General features: G+C 35.3%; 1 protein-coding gene across 1 annotated transcript; it reads left to right on the forward strand.

Annotated features, from left to right (window-relative positions):
- The first annotated feature begins 6,942 nt into the window (after nucleotides 1-6,942).
- LOC123389985 (multiple C2 and transmembrane domain-containing protein 2-like) lies at nucleotides 6,943-7,719 on the forward strand. The gene has a single exon (XM_045073186.1). It carries the CDS (start codon nucleotides 6,958-6,960, stop codon nucleotides 7,705-7,707), a length of 750 nt encoding a protein of 249 aa, XP_044929121.1. The 5' UTR covers nucleotides 6,943-6,957; the 3' UTR covers nucleotides 7,708-7,719.
- The last annotated feature ends 16,881 nt before the right edge of the window (nucleotides 7,720-24,600 follow it).

A 24,600-nucleotide genomic window follows, 5' to 3' on the forward strand; every position in this document is an offset into this window, starting at 1 on the left:
CTTGCAATCTCGGGTGCGCTGGAGGCTCAGGGACCAAGGCCTGGTTTCTCCCCCACACTCTCTCTGGCTCAGCGCCAGGGGAGGCTGTCCTAGGACCCCGGACTTAAGCCCCTCTCCCTAGCTGCCCAGATTCCCACAATTACCACCCCACCCCCCCTTGATCCTTTGCTCTTTTGGAGTGCTTTCAACCAGTTTCCAAGTTAATGCTGGTCCCCAGCAGCAGGGCACTCTCAGATTGGGGTATCACTTTCCACCCAGTCACCTCTGGTGGCTCCCTCCCCCTTTTGATTATCTTCTGATATCAGTCCGCCATTCCCACTCCACTTTACCTACCCACTGGCATCTTCTGCCCCTGTAGAGATCCAGACGTGTATAATTCTGATCTCAGGCTGATTTCATGGGTGATTGGAGTTCTTTGGTAGGTAATCAGCTCACTTTAGGGTACAGGTTGAAAAGAAGCCTCCTCCTACTTCCCCGCCATCTTGTCCCCGTCCTTTATAACATTTTTTTAAAAACCATGTGTTCATTTTTATCTCTATACTGGAGTGTTTAGAGGGTTCACGTTTATTGATGATATATTTTTTTTTCATATGGTTTCACTTATTTGTGGAGCATAACAAATAGCATGGAGGGCAAGGGGAGATGGAGAAGAGAAGGGAATTGAGGTAAATTGGAAGGGGAGGTGAACCATGAGAGACTGTGGACTCTGAAAAACAACCAGAGGGTTTTGAAGGGAGGGGAAGGTTGGGGGAACCAGGTGGTCGGTATTAGAGAGGGCACGGATTGCATGGAGCACTGGGTGTGGTGCAAAAACAATGAATACGTTATGCTGAAAAGAAATAAATTTTTAAAAAAAAAAAGATTTTATTTGTCAGAGAGAGAGAAAGTGAGCAAAAGCAGGGGGAGCATCAGGCAGAGGGAGAAGCAAGCTCCCTACCAAACAAGGAGCCCAATGTGGAACTCAACCCCAGGACACTATGACCATGATCTGAGCCACCCAGGCATCCCAGATATATTTTCTTTTTTATCAATATCATAATTTTGTGCTTCCTCTTTGTTCTACTTATTCATGGGCTTTCCCCCCTCCTCTCTAGCTTCTTCTGTATCTATTTTTCTCAATCTATGTTTTCTTCCCTAATTTTCGAAGTAATATTTTCCATCCTGTCAGCATTTACTTTAGAATTTGATTCATGTTTACTCAAATTATCAGTGTCTGAAATTGATGATTATCTTTACACTCTTCCAAAGCAGTCTATGGTCTCCCACATTATATGCTTTTGTGATGAAGTTTAAATCTATTGACCAAAGATGAGGGCAGGGGCCCCTGTGGTTACTGTGGTGTGAATATATCAAAGCATACATTAGCTGAAAATAAAACACTTTATTCTTTCTAATGATAAAAATAAATGATGTTCAACAATCACACAAAAGTGGAAAACCACATATGTAAACTGAAAATTTATCAAGTTAGTCACTTAAATATTATTATATTACAATCTTAAATTACCAGTTTGGGCATGTATTATTGTATTAGAAACATGTGCATAACATTTGTTTTTCTACAAAATATAATATAAAATCATATTATGAAATACTTTTAACTTTTCACCACTTAATGTATTATGGAATATTATCCATATCAGTATTTGAAGAACTTTCTCATTTATATTTAATGACTGTACAAGTTTTACTGTAGGAAGACATAATAATTCATTTAATTATATAATATACTGATAGTTAAATTGTTCTTTTTACTTTTTTACTGATAGTTAAATGTTCTTTTTACTTTTTTAAACAAAACATTCATTGGTCACTTGAAAAATTAGAAAGTTATGAATAATTATGTTTATAGTTACATTGAGGAAACAGGGTTGTATCATTTTCATTTTCTATAGGATATATTCTAGTATTCTTTCAATTACTTGTAATGAGCATGGATACTTATAACTATAAAAAAGATATTTCCAAAAATAAGCATCTGTCACAATCTTATTCAAATACAATATATCACTTATTTTCATAAATGTTTTAGTCTTTATTGTTTATTCATTCTTTTCAAAAAATATGGCAGAGAAGAAATTATTATGGTTAAAATCATTTTAAACATTACCTTTGGGAATAAAGATGTGCTTCATTATGCATAGAACAACAACAAATTTAATCTATAGAGACTGCATTACATTGCCTTTTTACTATCTTAAGTGGAGAAAGTAGTTTACATATTAAAGTTAGAATAAACATCCTGTCTGATGATGCGATATTGAGATCTGTTTTCTAGATTCTGTCTCATTCCAACTGTCTGCTCATCATCTGACCTGTGCAATTTGAGCTAAACTATGGAACCAGACACATCAGCACCATCCAGCCCCTATCCTGATCTTCACCCTTCACCAGTGGAAGTTCACGAAATAAATACAGGTAAAATCAGATACTGCCGTTATTGCTAAGTAGTCCCTTTTTTAATGAGAAAATAATATTGTAAATAACAAAGTTCATAGCCAGATACTTCGGAGGAATAGTTGAAAATATTTTCTCTGTATGAGTCAACTTAAGATTTTCCAATTGAAGATGATTTAAATTTCAGACAATCATCATTTGATAAGTAAATATTTACAATGGGGTTAGGGTTAACATCATTCAGAAAAAAGTTACTGACTTGGTGGCTGAGTTCTACTTCACTTGTACGAAGGAATACGTGCAATATATTGCAAAGAGAATTTATCTACCTAATGAGAATGAGATGAATTTTTTCATGCTCTTTTAATTCAGATTAAATTCAACTATAGGAAGGGGCAAGATAGACATTTAGATTAAGTTTTATATTTCTACTCTTGCTTCTGCAACCAGTCTTACTCTTAATGCTACTCCCAATTATATTCTTACAATTACTATTCTACACTGCTCCTATTAGTACTTCTATAATAATAAGACCCATTACATGATTTTTTTCATCATATACCTTTGTACATGATTGTTTCAACACTATACTATTGACTTTATATACGTTTAGTTAATATCCACCACAAATCTATGAATGAATACTGTTACCTTTATTTTATAAAGAAACTAAGAATTAAAAAAGAAAAAGAATTGTGATATTTCACAAAGCAGCTACATGATTGAGCAAATTTTAATACTTTCTCATAAGCATAAAATGGGGTAATTTTTGTTCATAATTCCTAGTGTGCTTTTCCATTGTATGTCTATGTATCAGATATTGTATATATACATACATATATTAATTACATATAGTGGTTATAAATTTTTCTTACATATTTTCTAGAGTTTTGTGACGAAAATGTAATGTACTCAGAAGTCAAAGTTCATAGCTCTTCAAATATTAAGAGAAAAACAACGAAGAATTTGAAGATAAACGGTAAAAAACATTTAAAATTCTAGATTCTCCTTTTTTGCTTGAATATTTTAATGACCCATTATAAAAACAAGTATTTTTAGACAAACCTCTGAAGTAGAGTTTATTTCCCATATCAACACTTTTTAAATGTATTATGGAATATTATCCATAATGACAATGATCTATTGATGGCCACATGGCTTAGAATAATGTACCACAGCCAGAGAATAATAATTTAAAAAAATGTTTTATATATACCTAATCAGTTTGATATTTTAGTTTTGCAAAGTGTCCTTTTATAGTATTTCTATAAAAAGATGAAGCTTGTGAGATATCTCATGATAAATGGACTTTTATCAAAACTGTCACAGAATATCAGTCTAGACCAATAGCTAATGCAAGATTTTTATTCTTAATCTAGATCTACTATCAAAAGAAAGTCTATTTTTAAAAATTCTTAGTAGGATTTCTGAAGTATTCATTTGTAGTTTGCAGAAGACTTCTTTAGTAGGTCAACTTGTTAGTCCATAGCCCATTTCTACATAAAAATGTTCATATATTCTCTGACTGTTTCCAAATTTGCAAAATAATTTTGAGACTTCCCCCTCTCGGGTTGGGGTTTATTTTCCACAACTTTGTGCTCTCATAAGCTTAGCTTTCAGTTCAATTCCAGTGAGTTGAGTATTCTTGTCTAAAATTCTTTCTAATCCCAACTGCAGAATCTTGTTTCCATCGATCATCATAGTAGCTCATTCCTCTCTCTTTGGACAGAGTCTCCATGGTGCCTTGCTGCAATAATATTTGCCTGCCTTTACCTTATTTTTCTGGGACTAGCTGCAGTTATGATAGCTAAGGGTAAGCATTTTTTAGAGCTATTTCATTAATTTGTTTTGAATTACTAGAATATAGTTTTAAAGGCCTTTAAATTGATTGCAAGAATTTCCTGAAGATATTTTCTTACATTATATATTTTGATTATATGAGTATTTTATCAATTCAGTGGTTTGTTAAATTATCAATAGCAAACGCCCAAGTGATCTTATCAAAGATGTCAGTGAATAGTTGGGTATTTTAATAAAAGTGGAAAATACTAGTAGCATTCTATATTTTGTAATATCATCATCAAAGCCATCTATGAAAAATCCACTGCAAATATCATTCTCATAATGATATTAGATTCACCAACTGTGAGATGTAATAAAAAGTGAAAACAGTTATAGAATTTATAGGTCAGGGCAGTTTAAAATGAACTATGGGGATATCAAATCAAGTAACTTGGAAAATAGTAGTTAACAGAGGAAAGAAAAGATGGTGAGTAGGTATTCATCAAAAAAATAAAGCAAAATGATCAGGATACTGGGCAGAGACTACACATTGCTCAAACTCAATATGTCATCACATTATAAAAAATCTGTAGCTTTTAAAAGAATAAATCTATAACACAGTAATATTAGCAGGCCAGAAATATGAAAATTTTCATCAAATGTAGAAAATAAGATAAATAAGATTTATAAGTCAGAGAAAAGAGCAACTCAAAATACATAGCAAAGAAATTTATTTAAAAAGCATAATTACATCTAAACAATTATGATCTCAAAGTGAATTGTTTCAGAATAAAGCAGAATATATAATTTTTTATAATAAACATGAAAAACTTGTTTAAATGTATGATTTCCTGCAAAGACACATGATAAATAGGTTCAAGATAATGTAGAAAAATTGAATAAAGTGACTATATTCTATAGATAAATATATTCTATATTCTGTAGATAAATAATCAGTGATGTACCTCCAAGTTTATACCTGACTGATAACTTTTAAAGGGCAAATTTGAAAATATCTTAATAACTAATCTGACTCCTAGATAAACTGGTTATAAACTAACAAAAAAGAAAAGTGCCCCCCCCCCACCAGGTCAGGAAGAGAAGCATAGCACTATTCCAAGTTATCTCCATTCACAGGAAAATATTTTAGGACAACACCCCTGACAAACACTGATGTAAAAAAATCCTACATACAAGAGCTAACATAATCCACTAAAAAGATACTATGTGATAACCAAATTCTGGTTAAAATCAGGGATGAGTTTGTACATTTATCAAGGAATTTGTCATATTGAGGAGAAAGAGAAATACCTACAAGTAGAAGGAAATGTATTTAATTTGATTCATAAGATAAATAGTATCTTTTATAGTAAAAATTTAGACTCATTTTCAATAGAATCAGGAAGATAAGGATGACTGATAGAACTACCATCCTTCAACATTTCTTTGATGTCCTGGCAAAAGAAAAGCAAAATACAGAAGGAACTATTTAGATACAATATAAATATTACAAAGTAAATACTGAAATTATCTGCAGATGATGTGCATTCTTACCCAGATATTACAAAAAGCCTATTGAAAAATATCAGAATAAAAGAACACCTCAATAAGGAAGCTAGATACAAGGTTAATTAGTCTTACTATATACAAGGAAGAACTAAGGTCCAATATCTAGGTCCTGATTTTAAGTCCCTTACTAAGATTTCTTCTGAGATATCTTTAAAAATGACCACACACTATATTTCCAAACAGACTATCTTCCCAACCTGGATCCTTACCAACATCAAGGAAAAAATCAGATACTTTAATACTACTGTCTTTCTTGGTGCTTGATGTCTAGTGAAAAAAACCTAGGAGTCATCTTCTCTGTTTCTAACTGCCACGAATTATCTCAAAGTAGTGAATTAATACACTTCTCTACATTTGCATTACTACCCATCTAATCCAAAACAATCTCCCTTCCTTAACTTCTCCCTCCCTGTCTGTCTTCTCCCTTCCTCTCTCTTTCTATTCTGTAAGCCGCCAAGTGATCTAACTACATTCACTCATGATTTCTAATCAATTTCCAGAGTAACCTCCTCAAAATATAAATTTTATAAACTCACCATACTTTCACTATTAGCTTCTTAATAGTCTAAATTCAATATAATCTAAAAATCCTTAACATGGGTTATAAAGTCCATTTTATCCTTTGCGTTTTTAGTGTACTTAGTGAACACTTGATTAAATAAATAAGCAAATTTGATTTAATTAATTTATTTCTTATTTATTTTAATTAATTAATATATGTTGAATATCTATTTAATATATATTTAATTTAATAAATAAATTTGATCAAATAAATAAACAGTTGATTAAATAAATTCACATCTCTAATAAGGTATATGGGATTATAATACTTATACTAATAAATATATGAGATTATAATGCTAAAAGGCATAAAGAAGGGCATTAATGAATTGAGTAACTATTAAATGTTCCTTGGTAGGAAGATTAATGGTGTGAAAATGATAATACTCTTCTAAATTCATCTAAGATTTATTGATTCCAATGCAAATATATTATCATGATAAATAAATTAATTAATATTATACATAGAAGTAAAAGTGTATAAGATTAACACAATACAGATTGAAATATATTGACAAGAAAGGTAGGGGTCTAGCTTTATCAGTTATCAAAATAGTCTATAAAGCTATTAAGCTGTAAGTAACATTATAGTTCTGGTATAAAATAAATATATTAAAATAAGAGAAAACAATCTAATGATAAAATCACATGCATGGGGCGGCCGCAGCGGGTCCCTGCAGGAGCCGCTGTGGTTGTTTCCCACACAGAAGAGCTCTCTCATGGAGTGACTTCCTGGGTCTTCAGGCAGCCATGGAGGATAAATCGTCTGTCTGGGGCTCTTTGAAACAGCGGACCAGGCCTTTTTTAATCAACCTGAGTAAGAGGAGGGTGAAAAAGAACCAGAACAAGCCCCTAGACCTACGGGCAAGGCGTTCCCTGGACCGCCGCTTCAGCCTCTCTGTCCCTGACCTCTTGGAGACTGAGGCCTTGGCCCCAGAGGGCAGGCCTTACTCTGGGCCCCAGTCATCGTACACCTCGGTGCCCAGCAGCCTGTCAATGGCGGGGATCTTGCCCAAGAGCAGCAGTAGCTCCTTGAAACAGTCTGAGGAGGAATTGGACTGGAGCCAGGAAGAAGCTGGCTACCTTCGTGTTGTGGAAACGGACTCTGAGGAGGCCTATGCCTCTCCCGCCGAGGACAGGAGGCCTTCCAGCAATGCCATCCTGGATCTGCTGCAGAAGACGCCGGCTGGAGACGAGGCCCTGGAAGAGCCAGAGAAGCTATGCGAAAGTGGCGATCTGAATGCTTCTCTGACATCCCAACAATTTGAAGAACAATCTATGTTTGGGGAAGCCAGTGATGGCTTGAGTAACCTGCCCAGTCCTTTTGCCTACCTCCTCACCATCCACCTGAAGGAAAGCCAGAACCTGGTCATCCGGGACCGCTGTGGGCAAAGTTAGAGGGTAACTGTGTCCTAGAAGCTGGCTGGCCTCCCCATCCCCCAATGCAACTGCTGTGCTCTGGTTGTCAGGCAACTGTTTACCTTAGAGGTAGAGCGCCCCCCAAGGTTCTGAGCCTTCAGTTGAGACCCAGAGAACACTGGCCTTTGGAGGCAGAGCTAGGGAGCTCTCCACAGCCGTGGATGGCCTCCTGCCTGCTATAGATCCACTTTCCAGTTGGTCCTAGACCATCTGTGCAGTCCTCCGCTGGTGATTTCTGAAAGCTGGAGACACGTTTCAGGTCTCCGTGGATTTCCCTGGGAGATCCTGGTATAAACTGTGATACTGGTTTTGCCAGTGATGAAACAACACATTTTGAGAAGGGTGAAGGTGTCAGGCGAAAGGTATTTCGCCCACGCTGAAGTCTGTGGGAAAGGCAGTGAGAATATGGAACCGATGACACAAGCTGATGATGCCCGAGGTCTGCCCGGGGCAGAGGCCAGTCTTCCCACCTTAAAAACCTCGTGCTTATCAGCAATAAATACAAACCACTGTAGGCTGTCTCTTCAGAATACTGTTGACTTTCTGAAAAAGTTACTGAAGGGCCAGCCTCCTAAATCGTCTCAAGAGACTGGTGACAGACCCATCTTCAAAGCCTCAGAGAAGAATGGAGAAGAGCTTTGGAAGAAAACCCTGGGTGATTTGAATGGAAACCCTTCTGATCTACAGAGTGCAGAACGGCTCGCCCAAGAAACTGCGAGATGGAAGCAGAGACTCCAAGAAATGGAGCAGGAGAAAGAAAGGCTAGAACAGTCAAACGCAGGATTCCAACAGGCCCTGAACAAGAAAGTCAGCCAGTTAGTACCGGTGGGTGAAAACCTGCTGAAGACCTTCCCCGGGCCCACTCACCTTGAAGATCATTTGGGTCATGTCAACTGTGAGGTCGAGGAAAAGAGGGAAACAGAAAATGACGATGGCCCCATCCACGGGTCAGAGGGTGATCTGAAGGGTGTCACTGATGATGCTGATTCTAATGTGTCCCTTCAAAGTGCTGAAGCAAAAAAGCAGGAACTAGCCAGACAATTGCAGGAAGGAAAGCAAATGAATAAGGAGCTTATGGGACAAATAACAGATCTTCAAGCCAAGGAGGCCTCTTTGCAGCATGAAAATTCACAGCTTGAAGAGGAGATTCAGCAGCTGAAACAGAAGCTTCAAACTCTGCCTAAATTATATCAAGAATGCATCAGCCCCGTTGAGAGAAAATGGTCTGAGGCAGAAGAGCAGTGTGCAGACATTAAGTGGAATCTTTCCTGCACACATAGAAACATCAAGGCCATGTCTCAGACTTGAGACTTCTACAAGGAGATCGCTGAAGACACCAGGAGAGAATTGGAGGAAAATACCTTGCACTATCAAAAGGGGATCCTCTTCCATGCAAAGAGAGCTCAGGAAAGCTGGATGGCAGCTGTACTGACCGAGAGAAGCCTCCAGGAGCTAAAGGAAGAAAGTGATCACAACAGGCAAATGTTCCAGCTTTTCCCAAGTGGCCCTTTTACTCCTGCTCCTCCACCAGCTGCCCACAGAGGCCGAGAAGTGTCAGAGAACCCCTGGATCATCAGCACCCCCAGGAAGGAGAAGAGCCAGGACTTGAGGGCCCAGGCAGCTGGGCCACACCACCAGGGACCCCTGCAGATTTGACTGAGCTCACCGCAGGCCGGTCCTGAACTCTCACAACCACAGTATAACATCTGCATGTGTTTTCTGTCTTTAAAGTTATTTGGACTTATCTCTTTTTAGTTTAGGTATTATTTAGATAGATAGTTAGATAGTTATTTAATTGATAGTACAATTGCTTTTATTCAAGTAGATTTAGCATTATAGTTTTCAGATAGTATTTTTCCATTAAAGTGTCATTTCCTGTAATTCTTACAGATTTATTATTTTCACCAGACCCTCTAGAACTAGAAAATATTAAGTTAAAGATTTAAGTTAAAGATCTCCAGTTACTTTAATAATTATCAAAATTTGGCATGGATACAAACATTTAAAATAATCAACATTTTTCTTTTTTTTTTAAGAACATTTTTCTATGGCATGAACATTTTTGTGTGCTGTTTTCATACACATAAGCTTGTATTATACATCTGCACAAGTAAATTAATATGTATCTGAATAAATTTTGATTTGAAAAACGAGGGAAAAGAAAACCCTAAACAACAATTCCCTATTCCAACTTCATAAAATTTTGATTAGACTAACCTTAAATTCATAAATTATCTTAGCAGAGCTTAAAGTACAATTTTTTCTCCTTTTGTTAACTTTTTAAAATTTTTTTCCTTTTGTTTAAAATATTGTTTGCTAAATGTTTAGACATTTCTCAATTTTATGTAGTGAAAATAAAAGTTTTTCAGTGATGGCAAGCAAACAGACCTCTCCCATGCGGTTTACAAGGCACTTTTAGTCAGTTTGGCGGTAACAGAGAGAGTAATAGAACAGTAAAGAAAGCTTCCAATTTTTAAAACAATTTTAAAGAGAGAAAGAAAGAAATGATGTTCACACAATTTGTATAATATGCAAAATATACCTAGCTCGTATATACACAAAAGGAGAATTGCCCAATGTATCAGATAGATGCTCTGCTCCTCGGAGCTGTGGAAGCAGAAAGCAAGGCAAAAAGCAGAGGGAGACTCCCAGATGCTAACAACAGGGGGAGCTGTTCCCACTCTTGGGCCTGCCTGGAGGGACGAGGGGGAAAGTGCTGCCATCAGGGCCCAGGGCAGGCAGATTTAGTTCCAGGCCACCACAATAATGCAAATGTCACCATAAAGCACATAATTCAGTAATTAATATTTTTTCTGGAAATCATTTTTTTTCACGTTTCCCAGTGCATATAAAAGGTGTTTATCCCACGACACTGCAGTCTTGTGAGTGTGCAATAGCATTATCTCTAAAAAAATAAAAATTAAGCCTGGTTTAAAAAAAAAATCAAATGCATGCTCATACCTGTGGCATATATATATTTAGTATATAACACAGTAGGCTCTTCAAAATGACAGATATTTAACAATAGGTTTGGGTTAATATATGGACAGTAAACCCTCCTGTACACATTTTTTTCCCTCATATACATTTGATGTATGAAATTATCAAGCTTATTTTGAAAAAAATAAGGATGAAGTATACATGCATACATACAAACAATACAGCTATATAAGTTCACACAAAGAAATCAGGAAGACATACGATGATTCATTAATATGGAAACAATTATTACTATGAAAGCAAGCAACAGCCTATTAATATGGAAGATGGAAATATTAAAGAGTAGATATGTAAACAATTTGAAAACAATCAGACCAATGTGTATAAAGCTATTTACAGTAATTGTCTTACTTCATTAAGTGGTATTGTAGGGAATCTGAAAGGGACTCATTTCTACTCCTTGCAGTGTATACAGTTTGTCACATTTTTTTCTAAAATAAAATAAATTCATGTATTACTTGTATAAAAGAGAAAATAATTCAAAAAGAAAAACTCTATATTCTAGAAATGAACAAGTTGTATATGGGTATGACAGGTATAGGGTAGTAAATATAAAAATAAGGTATAACTAGAATTCTAACTAGAATTCTGATAGGTACTCATCTAAGATATGTACTTTTTTAAAAAAATTTATTTTTTTTTCAGCATAACAGTATTCATTGTTTTTGCACCACACCCAGTGCTCCGTGCAATCCGTGTCCTCTCTAATACCCACCACCTGAGTACTTTTAAAGCCTGTTTTAAAATTATCACTAAGTATAGAAGACTATTTTATTCTGAGGACCAAGCTATGCTTTGTAGTAATTGCACTTACTATTTTGATCAGCATATCCTGTTGAAAACACCAAAATAATTTAGGAATGGAATACTAACTTGTGAATGAAATAAAAAATGAATATGTGAAATATCCTAATAAACACAGCTTTTTCTTCTGTTTTACTTTAGTTAACTTTGGCTTAATAAGCGAGAGAGAAGAGAGAAGCAGTTGCACTAGCAGAAGTATTTCCCTGTGTCAAATAGCTAATCTTATCAGTGAATTACCAATCAGAAGGAAAATCTTCCAGGATACTTAGGCTTTAGTATATAAATGAACCACGCATGAATAAACATATGGCAGAAATGGAGGGACAACAAACAAGAATGTACTTGGTGGAAAATTTAGTTAAGTATGGCTTGCTTATTCAATTGATAAGATTTAGCTTAATTATTTGGCTTCTCACCTTAAACAAGAAAGAAAAGTTGTAGGTCTGTATTCAACTAACATCACATTAGTGACTAGCAGCATCCTTCACAAGAGAATATGTGTAAAATATGTAATAGTTCAGTTTAGGAAACAAATATGAAAGATTCAAGTTTAAGGGAATGGAAAGTTGATGATAATACTTTCTTCTTTATCCATTGAACTGGCATAGGAAACATACTCAGCTTTAATACTCTAAGTGGTCTGATGAGGGAATGACCCGCGATATTTATTACATTAATTCCCACATGTCCGGAAATGCATTTAGGACTGAAGCTGGAATAATATGGTCCACAGAAAATAAAGTCATGGCGATATGATAATGCACGTTACTAAGTTGAAGCCTCATGTCCAGCTAGTTTCATGTTTTTGTAACTGAACTGGAATCAAATTTGGGTAAGGTGAGCATGCAGGAAGATATTCTCTATAATTTGTGTGAAGTCTCCAAAATCTGTTAGAAGTAACCATAAGCCATTCGGACTAAAATACATTTAAGGTAGGAACATTCCATTCACTCATCATTATTATTATTATTTTTAATTCAAGTCATGCCATCTGCAATGCCAGATCCTTCAAAATAAAACAAAGCACATCAATGTGAAATAAGCCAGTGAAAAGTTTCATATTTGAAGATAGTTTGACATGGAACTGTGAAGAAAAATGATAACAATTTTGTAAACTTTTCATTTTAGTGAGTTTGAATTTTAGCATTTAAACAATTGATAGTCTCTGCAGATGGTTGAAAAGATAGCGGAGGGGCACCTGGGTGGCTCAGTTGGTTAAGCAGCTGCCTTCAGCTCAGGTCATGATTCCAGGGCCCTGGGATCAAGCTCCGCATTCCTTGCTCAGCAGAGAGCCTGCTTCTCTCTCTCCCTCTGACTGCTGCTCACTTTACTTGTACTATCTCTCTGTCAAATAAATAAATAAATAATCTTTTAAAAAAAAAAAAAAAGAAGAAGGAAAGAAAGGGTAGCAGAATTCAAGCTGTGCATGGGAGATGTTAACCCTAGGGGCATTTTGAAGAAAATGGTGACAAGGAAGCACTAGAAGTAGAGATAAAAACAGTGTAGAGTATTATAATAGCTCAATACAAAAATAATGAAAATCTGAATAGGAAAAAGATTATGGTACTGTGAAGAAGGGAACAGGTACATGAAGCAATGTAGTGATAGAATAAATAGTACTTTGTGGCTGACTGGATGTGGGCTATGTCAAAGGTGTTTGCTTCAAATACAGCTTAAGTCATTATGTCCTGACTGTCTAGGTTTACTAACTGCTTAGAATGGCATCAATCAGGTGTAGAAACTTACAATTATCGAAGCACCAGTGGTTAACCCGTAAGTATGTGCCATAAGGAAAAGTTCATACCTTAAGATCAGCTACTTGCCAATGATAATTTATAATTCATTCCTCAGTTAATAATAAGAAATGAATGGATAAGTGGATTGAAGAAATGCTAGATTTCTATTTTATTTGCAACACTGTTTGAAAATGATCATAATCTTAAAATATAATTTCCTTTGCAAATTTTATGAATTTCAGTTCATTGTCTAGAAGGGATTCTGATGACAGAAGAAACCCTTAAGCAAAATGTCAGTACGTACTGCAAAATAATATAGCAAAGCAGAGGTATGTATTGGATCACAATGGGAATCTTGGTATCACATATAAACTGTTTAAATCCAGATGTATATATGCAATTAATAAATACAACATCAAAGTTAGATGACCATGGCATAGTTGTCAGGAAAAAAAAAGTCTCAGATAACTCTTGAAATTAGGGAGCATAATTGAAAATAATAATGCAAAAATTATAATAGATTGAACAAACATGGTGACAAAGTTTTCCTCATGCATGCACTTTTTGTTTTTCAAGGGAATTGGTCTTTCTGTGAAGAAAATTGACATTTTATTTCTGCTGAAAAATAAAATCTTGGCAACAAGGAAATTGTTCTGAAGTACTGAGCTCCAGTCTTATCAAGGAAAGGGCAAAGAAGAATTGGAAGTGTATGGCATGATATTCATTTCCATATTTACTTATATAGAAGATAGTTATAAATAGATTTTTTAATATGTTGTGTGCTTTCAAGCATGCTCAGCTCAACATATTATAAACAGAGATCTCAAACTGAAAATGTTAAAAAATGGACTTAAAATATTTGTGTGATTTAAAATTTTAAAATATTTAAATTTAAAATTTAAATATATTTGCATATATACTTTTATATATACTAATATAAAAATTTCAGATCTTAGTAAATAAATGGGGGGAACAGAAATCACATAAGGCATATAAACTAAAGGGAGTCTGGTCATTATTGCAACTAAAAAATAGCTAATGTTTATGGATTGCTTCTAATATTCCTAGTAATACTTGATTGATTATGTATATTAAAGCAGGTACTGTCCCAATAATCCTATGATATATCATTACTGTTGTCATATTAATAAAGAAACTGAAGCCCAGTGAGGATGAGAAATTTTTCCAAGATTATGTAGCTAGTAAGAATTAGAAACAAAATTTAAGCCATGATAATCTTACTCTAGAGATCATCATTAGCCAAATCATTATGCTATGTTAACCCCAGAACAAGTATTAAACCAAGTAGTTTAAACCAAGTAGTAAGAATTTTGCTTTTGTTGGAAATAGTCTCATCTGCTTCTACAAGCAGATTTACATTTTTCTCCCTTGGATGTATCTTTCAGAAAGGAACAAATAAGAAAAAGAACTCAAGAATTAAATATCATAATGGTTGTTCATGAACAATGACATATTTATACTAATTATTCCTTGGAATAATGAAAAAACTTAATAAAAGGGATTTTTCCCCTAGTAGACTCTAGCAAGCCTGAAGAATATAGACCTCTGTTATTTTTAGTTCTCTTCCAATACGTGGCTGTTGCTTTATATTGTTGCTTCTTTTGCACTGTATTCAGGTTCTGTTACTGTCTTTAATAAAAACTTCAGTCTACACCCGTGACGGTAAATCTGTGGCATATATGCTGAAGATTTCTACATGGTGCTCTTGGGAAGGCACGTCTATAATTAAAACACTCTTCCTTACTGAGGCTACACATTGTATATTACAAACATCAGTGAACTTCCTCAAGAAAAACATAAAAATGTATATAGAGAGTAGTGAGTTTGCTAAGGTAATGTCTCCTAAAGGTCTATTATCTCAAAATTCGCTTTTGTAAATCAGTTTACTTCTAACTTAGAGTAAAAGAGAGAATGTCTGTGAATATCCCAGAACTGACAGAAGACATTAAATTACATATCAACAAAGTCTTATGAACCCCAGAAAGGTGAACAAAGTGGGTATCGTGTAAATTGCTGAAAATCAAAGACAGGAAAAGGTTGAAAAGCAGTCAGAGAAAAATAGAATTTACTTTCAAATGAGCAATTGGGGGCCAACTTTTAAAGGCAAAGATGGTGCAAGTGTGGCTCAGTTGGTTAAGCATCTGCATTCAGCTCAAGTCATGATCCCAGGGTCCCGGAATCATGGCCAACGTTGGGCTCCCTTCTCAGCAAGAAATCTGCTTCTCTCTTTCTCTCTGCCCCTTCTCCACACTCCTTCTCTCTTTCTCTCAAATAAATAAATTTTTTAAAAATAATAAATAACATGAAAGCCACATACTTATTGGAAGACAAGTGCCATGCTAAAATTCTATTTCCAGAGGAAATATCCTAAAAATATAAGAATCATATGGGTACACAATCATATTTCATAGATGAAATAAAGGTAATTAAAGACAGAAAGAAGAATTTATGACCTTGGGTCTGCACTAAGAATATAAACTATAATGTGTTCTTTATGTATAAGACAATTATTCCAAATGAAACCTCAAAGATTCAGCATAAAGGGCAATGAAATAGGTAAATGTGGGTATAATTTGAAACAGTCATTATATAAAACCATAATATTTAATGTCTATGGTTTAAAATTGTGTAAAAATAAAGTACATTGCAAGTTGAGGCAATGTACTGTGGCTCAGTCAGTTTAACGTCGCCTCTTGATTTTGGCTCAGGTCATGATCTCAGAGTCATGAGATTGAGCTCTGCCCTCAGGCTCTTTTGCAGTATTTCCTCCCCTTGAGACATAACTGTTTTCTAAAGAGTAGTTTGTCTCTATGTGGAACTGGTAGCAATTGATTCTTCCAACAGTTTCAATGGCTGAGATTTGAAGCATACTTATCTTAAATTCTATTTTCAATAGATCTTCTGAACCAGGATTATGTAGTCCCCATACATAATTCCTGTTATCATTTTATCACTGACTATCTTATTTAGGCTGAATGCCTCACCTTTGTTCCCTCAAAAGAAGATGCCTATCACCTCAAAGTTGCTGGACAGAATTTGCTCCACTCCCAAAAGGCCATTATTTTGGAAAAGAGTAGTTTATGTCCCATGATGGGGGAAAAAAAAATTATCTAGTAATTCAATAGGACAAACACCACAAATGACTCATGAAGAAAGATGAACTTGGGCTGAGCATAACTGAATGCACTATAGATTGCACAACAGGAAAGGACTTCTGATTTCCTTCAGATTCATATATTTATAGAGGGAATGAGAGCGGAAGGGATCATCTGACCTGAGCTAGATTCACCAAGTCATCTAGCAAGTTAAAAAGTTCTCTCTCCACAACCATAAAAATACTTACAATGTAAGGTAGAGAAAGATTTAAAAAAGTATTTTGGTCACAGACCAAAAAAAAAAAAAGAAATATATATATATATATATATATATATATACACACACACACACACACACACACACATATACATACATACATACATACATACATCACAAAAAATTGGAGGAGTTGGAGTGATGTCAACAAAAAGGCAGACTAGGACATTCTAGGCCCTTGTTTCCCCCATAAAAAATATTGAAAGTGATGATTAAAGACTAGCTAAAATTACTTATAAGTGCTCTAGGAAATAGTCAAAGACCTTCAGAATGTCCAATTTAAAAAAAAGAAAAAAAAGCCACATTCAAAACAGTAGGACATTTTGTGGCATTTGTGCTTGCCATTGTTCCATAGTCTCCCTGATAGAGCATGACCTTGGTCTGGTGGGAGTGGCAACCCGGATATTGAGCTCAAAATTTGAACCTCCTGGGTTTATCTTTTTCCTTCATCACTTTGGCCAGTGACATTAGGAGCAACCAGTCAACATCATTATAATCAACAGTTTCCCAAAGTGCTTGAAAGTATCATGTACAGAGTTACTCAGCACCTTGATTCTTGTAAGTCATTGCTTAGAAATATCCAATGCAGATATTTTGCATATCTCTATCACCTGGCCATGGACTCTCAGTGCTCTCCTTATTACTAAAAATACTATCCAGGCATCTTTAAACTGAATCAGTTTACAGAACCAAATCTAGTAACCCCAAAACCAATTCAGAAAAACTCATCCTTAAAATCCTGTTCCTCTAGAACCACACTTGCTACCAGAATCTGTATTAGTCAGTGTTCTCCAGAAAAACATAATAGGAAAGTTATATCACAAAGTAGGATAGAACCAGTAGGATGGGAGTTGGTTTACACAATCAGAGAACCTGAAACCTGCAAGCTGGAGAAGTGAGATCCATCTAAGATCTAGTCATGATCTGCCATCTACAAGCTGGAGACCCAGGGGAGACAGTGGGTGTAGTTCTAACCCAAGTATGAAAACATAGACACAAGATGAGCCAATAATGTAAATCTCAGGCTAAGGCCAAAAAAAGACCAATGATCCATCTCAAACAGGCAGACAGGGGAGGAAGGGTGAATCCTTTCTTTTTCCACCCTTTGTTCTAACCAGGACCTCATGAGACAGGATGATAACCATCCACAATTTGGAAGGAAATCTACTTTACAGAGCTCACAGATTCATATGCTAAACTCATCCAGAAATTCACCTTCCCAGATATACCCAGAAATAATGTTTAATCTGGTACACAAGGCCAATTAAGTTGGCACATAAAATTAAACATCACAAACCCTCAAGAAATACTAGCAAACCAAATTAAGTGGTATATTAAAAAGAGTATACACCATTGTCCATATAAGATTTATTCATGGAAAGCAAGAATGGGTCTACATATGAAAATCAATAAACATCATACATCAAAGTAACAGACTGAAGGGAGAAAAAAAAACCACAGGATCATCTCAATTTATGCAAAAAAACATCACTTGACAAAATTCTACATCCCTTCATGATGAAGTTGACAAACTAGAAATAGAAGGAAATACATGAAAATTCATATATGAAAAGCCCACAGCTAATAAACTCAAAGCTTTTCCTTTAAGACTCAAAACAAGAGAAAGATGCCCATTTTGCCACTTCTATTTACCATAGTATGGGGAAGTTCTAGCCCAAGCAATTGGGGAGAAAGAAGGGGAGAGGGAGAAGGCATTAAAAAAAAAAAAAAAAAAAAGGTCACTGCAAAAAAAGATATAATAAATGGCATGATTTTATATAGAGAAAACCAAAGATCTTCCACCGCCTACACACACACAACACACACACAAACTGTAAGAACTAATAAAGAAACTTAACAAATTGTATAATACAAACTCAAAACACAAAATTGGGATGTGTTTCTGTATACTAGCAATGAATAATCTGTAACAGAAATTAAGAAAGAAGTCATATTTACCAATAAAATAAAAAAGAATAAGATACTTAGGAATAAACATAAGCAAGGAGGTAAAAGATTTATATAGAGGGAATTATAAAACATCGCTGAAACAAATAATTGGAAAGGTATCTTGTTTATGTTTATGGATAAGAAAACTTAACACTTAACAACTCACTCTGAATTTATGGAGATTGTATTGAATCTGTGGCTTACTTTGCATGAGTGAGTTGTTTTTTGTTTTTTAGGTTGTTTTTTGTTTTTGGTAAAAAATAGAAAAAACTATCCTAAAACTCATATGAAATCTCAAGATGCCTTGCCCACTTTTAATTAGGAATATTTTTCTGCTACTGAGTTGTAGGAGTTCTTTATACATTTTGGATATTAACTCCTTGCCAGATTGTGGTTTGCAAATATTTTAGTAAGATTGATAAACCCCTGCCCAGACTTATCAAAAAGAAAAGAGAAAGGACCCAAATAAATAAAACCTTGAATGAAAGAGGAGAGATCGATCACAACCAACACCAAAGAAATACAAACAATTATAAGAACATATTATAAGCAACAATATGCCAACAAATTGGGCAATCTAGAAGAAATAGATGCATTCCTAGAGACATATAAACTACCAAAACTGAAACAGGAAGAAATAGAAAACTTGAACACCTGAACAGACCATAACCAGCAAGGAAATTGAAGCAGTAATCAAAAAATCTCCCAACAAACAAGAATCCAGGGCTAGATGGCTTCCCAGGGGAATTCTACCAAATATATATATATGTCTTTATATATATATATATATATATAAAGATTTTTTTTATTTATTTGACAGGGAGAGAGCAATAGGGGGAGAGTGAATAGAAACAGGGGAAGTGGGAGAGGGAGAAGCACGTTTCCCCCTGAGCCGGGACCCCTATGCGGGACTCCGGGGATCATGACCTGAGCCAAAGGCAGACAATGACAGAGCCACCCAGGTGCCCCCTACCAAACTTTTAAAGAAGAACTAATACCTATTCTTCTGAAAATGTTGGGAAGAAAACTTCCAAACTCATTGTATGAGGCCAGCATTACCTTGATCCCCAAACCAGAGAAGGACTCCACCATAAAGGAGAATTACAGACCAATTATTTGGAATCAATCAACCTATCATTCTTCAGACATTATGCATTAGTTCAATACACTCAGTGAGTTCAATACAGTGTGTCCAACATGGATGGCTGACAAATCATACTGTACAGTAGAGAATACTTCCGATTGCAGAGTCATTGCTGCTTGAAATATTTAATACCTACACAGGTCTTATGAGGATGAGGTGAAGGGAACAGTATTTCTGTTTTATGTTTTTTGTTAACTTTCTTTTATTTTTTCAGTGTTCCAAGATTCATTGTTTACGCACCACATGCAGGGCTCTGATTAAAAGAACAAGAAGCAACTGAAAAATACACTAGAAATCAAAGCAGTGCACCTGGCCAAGGAACAGAAGATAAAACTTAAGGAGAAGAGACCCAAAACTGAGGTGTGCAAGCCTGAATGTGGGTGGTCCTTATCACTTTAACGCCATTGTTTGTCTTATTATCATTCTGTTTAAGAGTGACCACAAGAAACCATGCTAAATTCAGAATGACAGCATTTACGCACTAAAAGAAGAGGATGGAAGAATAAAGAACCAAGCACAGAAAACAACAGCTGGCGTCTGAGAACTGATTGGTTGTATGGGGGAGGGGGGACCACACACGTTGGAATGTTAGGTGCAGAGTCATTAATATGGTCTTAAATGCCTAAAACTTTCTTCTGGTGTAGATCTTGTTTAGCTTTACAGACCCAAGACACCTTACATTATTACCCTAAATACTCATTCTAAGAGTATTTTCTGATTTTGAAGCCACTTCCTACTGATTTGTTTCAACATATAATGGATGTATGGGGTTGTAGCGAATGTGAATTAAAGGTGACGTTTTTAAAAGTTAACTGATAAATTACTAGCCAAGCCTTATCTAGGTTAAGTAGGAAAGTTTGGGACAATGCAAAATGAGAGAAGATACCTCTGGCTTTCTCTTCATCTATGAGCAAACCCAGGATAGGCTCTTCAATAGGAAACATAGAGATTATAAGAGGGGCTTTGAGTGATTTTTAATATGTTAAAATTTGGGGGCCAAAAAAACAAGCAGTGCTTTTGCCTTTGCTCACCTTTTATTAGCTTCCAGCACCATTCAGAGGGACCAGAATAAGACCGTCTAAAACAGAAAGCAGAAAGTTATCACACCTCGGAACTCGACACAGCCTCGAGAAGAGAGCTTGAGGAGATGGGGATGATTCCTTCTAGGCTGACAGTCTAATTAACCAGCACAGAAATAGACTAAGACTCAGAGTGGAAGTTTAAACCCCAGGGAACCTGAGCATGATGGACAAGGTCTATACAGTAAGGATGCCAAAAGTTGGCTTTTACAAAACATGAAGACTGACACCCTCTTAATTTCCGAAGAGTTGAGAGCCAAAAAGACAGAGCAGCGGCAGCTCTTCTGAGTTCAGATGAAACCACAAAATCATTGAGTCAAGGAGGTCATTATAACCACGGTGACACAGCCCCACGCCTCTGCCCAGCAGAGTTCAAAGTAAATGGCCTTTCCTGGGTGAAAGGCACTGTCACATCCCACAGTCAAGACACCCCCTCACCATGTATAAGTGATACATGTGGGACGAGACTTATTATTTGCTCTTTGTAGAAAATCAAGTGTGAAATGATTTTATCCATTTTCAAGTTTTTTCACTATTGCTTATCAATAAATAAAAGAATTTTTTTTTTAATTTTCTATGCTGGTTCCAAGCTCTCTCTTTAACTTTCTTGGAAGTGTTTTGATGTTGTGATTAAGAGCACAACTTTGGTATCAGAGAAGGCAAACTATTAATTCCATTTGTGCATTCAAACCTGTATAATTTTGGTCCAGCTGACCTCACTAATTCAATATTTCCATATTGGTAAAAGGAGAAGAGAAAAAGAGTACCTTCTAGGTATTAATGAAATAACATGAACTATTGCTACTGTCCTTTGTTTAATTCAATACCTTTTTTTTCCTTTTGCATAAGTTTTACTACATTTTTTTTTCTTTCTGGGAACATTTTATATAATAAGGCCTCAGGATTTGGCATCAAGAATTGCCTCAGTTGTCCAATGTAAGAAATGTTACCAGCTCCAATTTCTCCCTCTTTATGCCCAATTTAGAACTTTCTCCACTGGTTTGGTGATATTAATAGTCTCATGCTTAAAGATGTGCTTACTTTATGGCAAGGATAATAGAGTATACATTCTCAGTCATGTATGTCTTACTATATGTGAATTTATACCTGATAATTAGTGATGCAAATGGAATTCAAAATTAGTGTTTTCAAGTATGAAAGTGTTAAAAAGCTTTCTATTGTAACAATAATAACAATGTTCTATTAAAGTTCATGTTTCAAATAAATTTTTATCTTAAATAAAATATATTTAAATATCATAATTCATTTCAAAAATAAAACATATATAAAATAAAATCTTAAAATAGTTGATTACTGTCAGTAAAGTAAATGGAATGTATTTATTGTCATCAGAATTGTTCTCAACAGAATTTTGACCTCTGTGCTCCTAAAAACAAGAATCTTACAGCATTTCTTAAAAGAGTGCCCTCTACTGTCTGTAAAGCTTTTCTTCCTAGCTCTTGACACTCATTATTCAGACTTTGTGCTAATGATTACTAGATCTGTGAAAATTTTGTCAAAGTTGTCTGTAAAAATTTCATAGAAAAAAATAGAGGTTTTATATTCCATTCTTGAATGGTGCTTAAGCAGTCTGTTGACAAAAATATACAGGACAACCAATGTATATGACTTATTTGAAGTAAGGGCACTATCACTAGCAATGATGAAGGTCAAGTTATGTGCACACAATTACAAAGAGAGAACACATTTCTTCTGACCCACAGTGATTATAAGACTCCAGATATTTTAAGAGGTATCCTGATTTCACTCAGGAAACAAACTGAGGGTTGCTGGAGTGGAGGGGGTGGGAGGGATGGGGTGGCTGGGTGATGGACATTGGGGAGGGTGTGTGCTATGGTGAGCACTGTGAATTGTGTAAGACTGATGAATCGCAGACCCGTACCCCTGAAACAAATAATACATTATATGTTAATAAAAAGGAAAAAAAAGAGGTATCCCAATTTCAGAGAAAAACTACATATCTTAGGCTTATTGAAATAGAAATGAAGTTGAAATGGGAGGAAAATATGAAAATGAAGCAAAATATAAAAATAAACATAATAAATTTTAAAGAAGCAAAATACAATGTTAAGTCTACCATGTATAAATCTATTAAATTATCCAATAAAATTATATAAAAATTGTGTTTTTGATGACAATTTTGAAAAATAGAATAAACATTTTAGTTTTTGAATTAATTGAGCTATGAAATAGGACAAAATGAAGTTTGCAAACTGACTCAGATAAGTTTTTAAAAAAATATTAGCTGACTAAATGGCATTTCAATAAATTGTTTGATGGCTTAAATGACATTAGAAATATTAAAATATCAGTATGATAAGAGCTAAACAAATTTCAAATACAGTTGCTATTAGCTCAGCAGAAATATGTAGAAAATTATTATGGAAAATATAAACAGCTGATGATTCTCAATTTAATGGACTGTTGAAGACAGACTTCAATCCAATTCCCTATTTCAATTCAGCCTCACACATGTGAAATACAGCTAGAAGCAATTTAAAAAAATAAAAAAAGAAGGAAAAGAAAAAATAAAAACTCATATCAACATTTTCTTTAAGAGAAATTGTACATTCTAAGGACGCCTGGGTGACTCTGGGTTAAAGCCTCTGTCTTTACTCAGGTCATGATCTCAGGATCCGGGGATCAAGCCCTGCATCCGTCTCTCTACTCAGCAGGGAGTCTGCTTCCTCCTCTCTCTCTGCCTGCCTCTCTGCCTACTTGTGATCTCTGTCTGTCAAATAAATAAATAAAATCTTTTAAAAAAATCGTACATTCTATAAATGATTTGGTAAATGTAATGTTCTTTCCTTATTTCATTTATAACATATAATTGAAGAATAAAAGGGAAGATAAATTTTTAATTTATCTACTGAATGATATGGTATGCCAATATCCATTTCTATACCAGCTGGTAAGTATTTGAATACGACCCCTTCCATATTGCAGGTAGACTATAGAAGAAAGGTCCAATGAATTCCCAAAATATAGAGCAGCCTTAGTATTGCAGCTACTGTATGAAATCTGAACATTAAAGAAATAGCAGGGGTAACTGATCTAGTAGTCAACCAGGATGACTACGCATAATACCCAAAGTTTTGTTCTATGAATGAATCAACTATATTTAAAAAGCCAAGGACAGAGTATACAGAATATAGGTCATTTCTAAGTTTTCTTTTCTGTTTTTCTATACCTTTACCTTTAAAGAGAATATATTCATATTAAATTCACAAACTGTAGTCTTTATTAAACACCAGCAAATATACTTTGGGGATATCCAAAGTCCATAGGGCAAATTCAAATTAGGGGATGGCATGGAAGGCTTTTTTCGACAAGCCACAGATTGTTTCCTACATTATTTTTGAAGCAGTCAGGGAGCAGTTTAAGCTGGTGACATAAGATCCTGAGCTCAGCTCCTCCCATGGACCCACTAGATCTACAGCTACATATGGAGCAATCCCTTCTGAAAAAGAACCCAAAATTAGCTGATGGCCTGTCTTCCAATCAGCCTGAAACTAGGTGCTAACTGAGATCCCTCCCTTGGAACACTGACAGGTCTTCCCACATCCTCAACAACAGGGATCAATCAAGACTAAATCAATAAAATGAAGCTGAAATGGGGGGCGCGGCAGAGACTAAATCAAGCTGCTTAGACAATCACAAAGGTTGGAGAGCCGATCAAGAGCTAGGGCAAGGTTGAACAGGAAGATTTACCTCTTCCACAAAACCACTCTTTTGAGACCAGGAG

Source organism: Mustela putorius, unplaced genomic scaffold (genome assembly GCF_011764305.1).
Source record: "Mustela putorius furo isolate JIRA1106 unplaced genomic scaffold, ASM1176430v1.1 tig00537227_pilon_pilon_pilon, whole genome shotgun sequence".
Classification (NCBI taxonomy): Eukaryota; Metazoa; Chordata; class Mammalia; order Carnivora; family Mustelidae; genus Mustela; species Mustela putorius.

Bases quoted from the DNA above. Each gene is read 5' to 3' on its own strand.
- LOC123389985 (XM_045073186.1), top strand. From the start codon at position 6,958: ATGCATGGGGCGGCCGCAGCGGGTCCCTGCAGGAGCCGCTGTGGTTGT.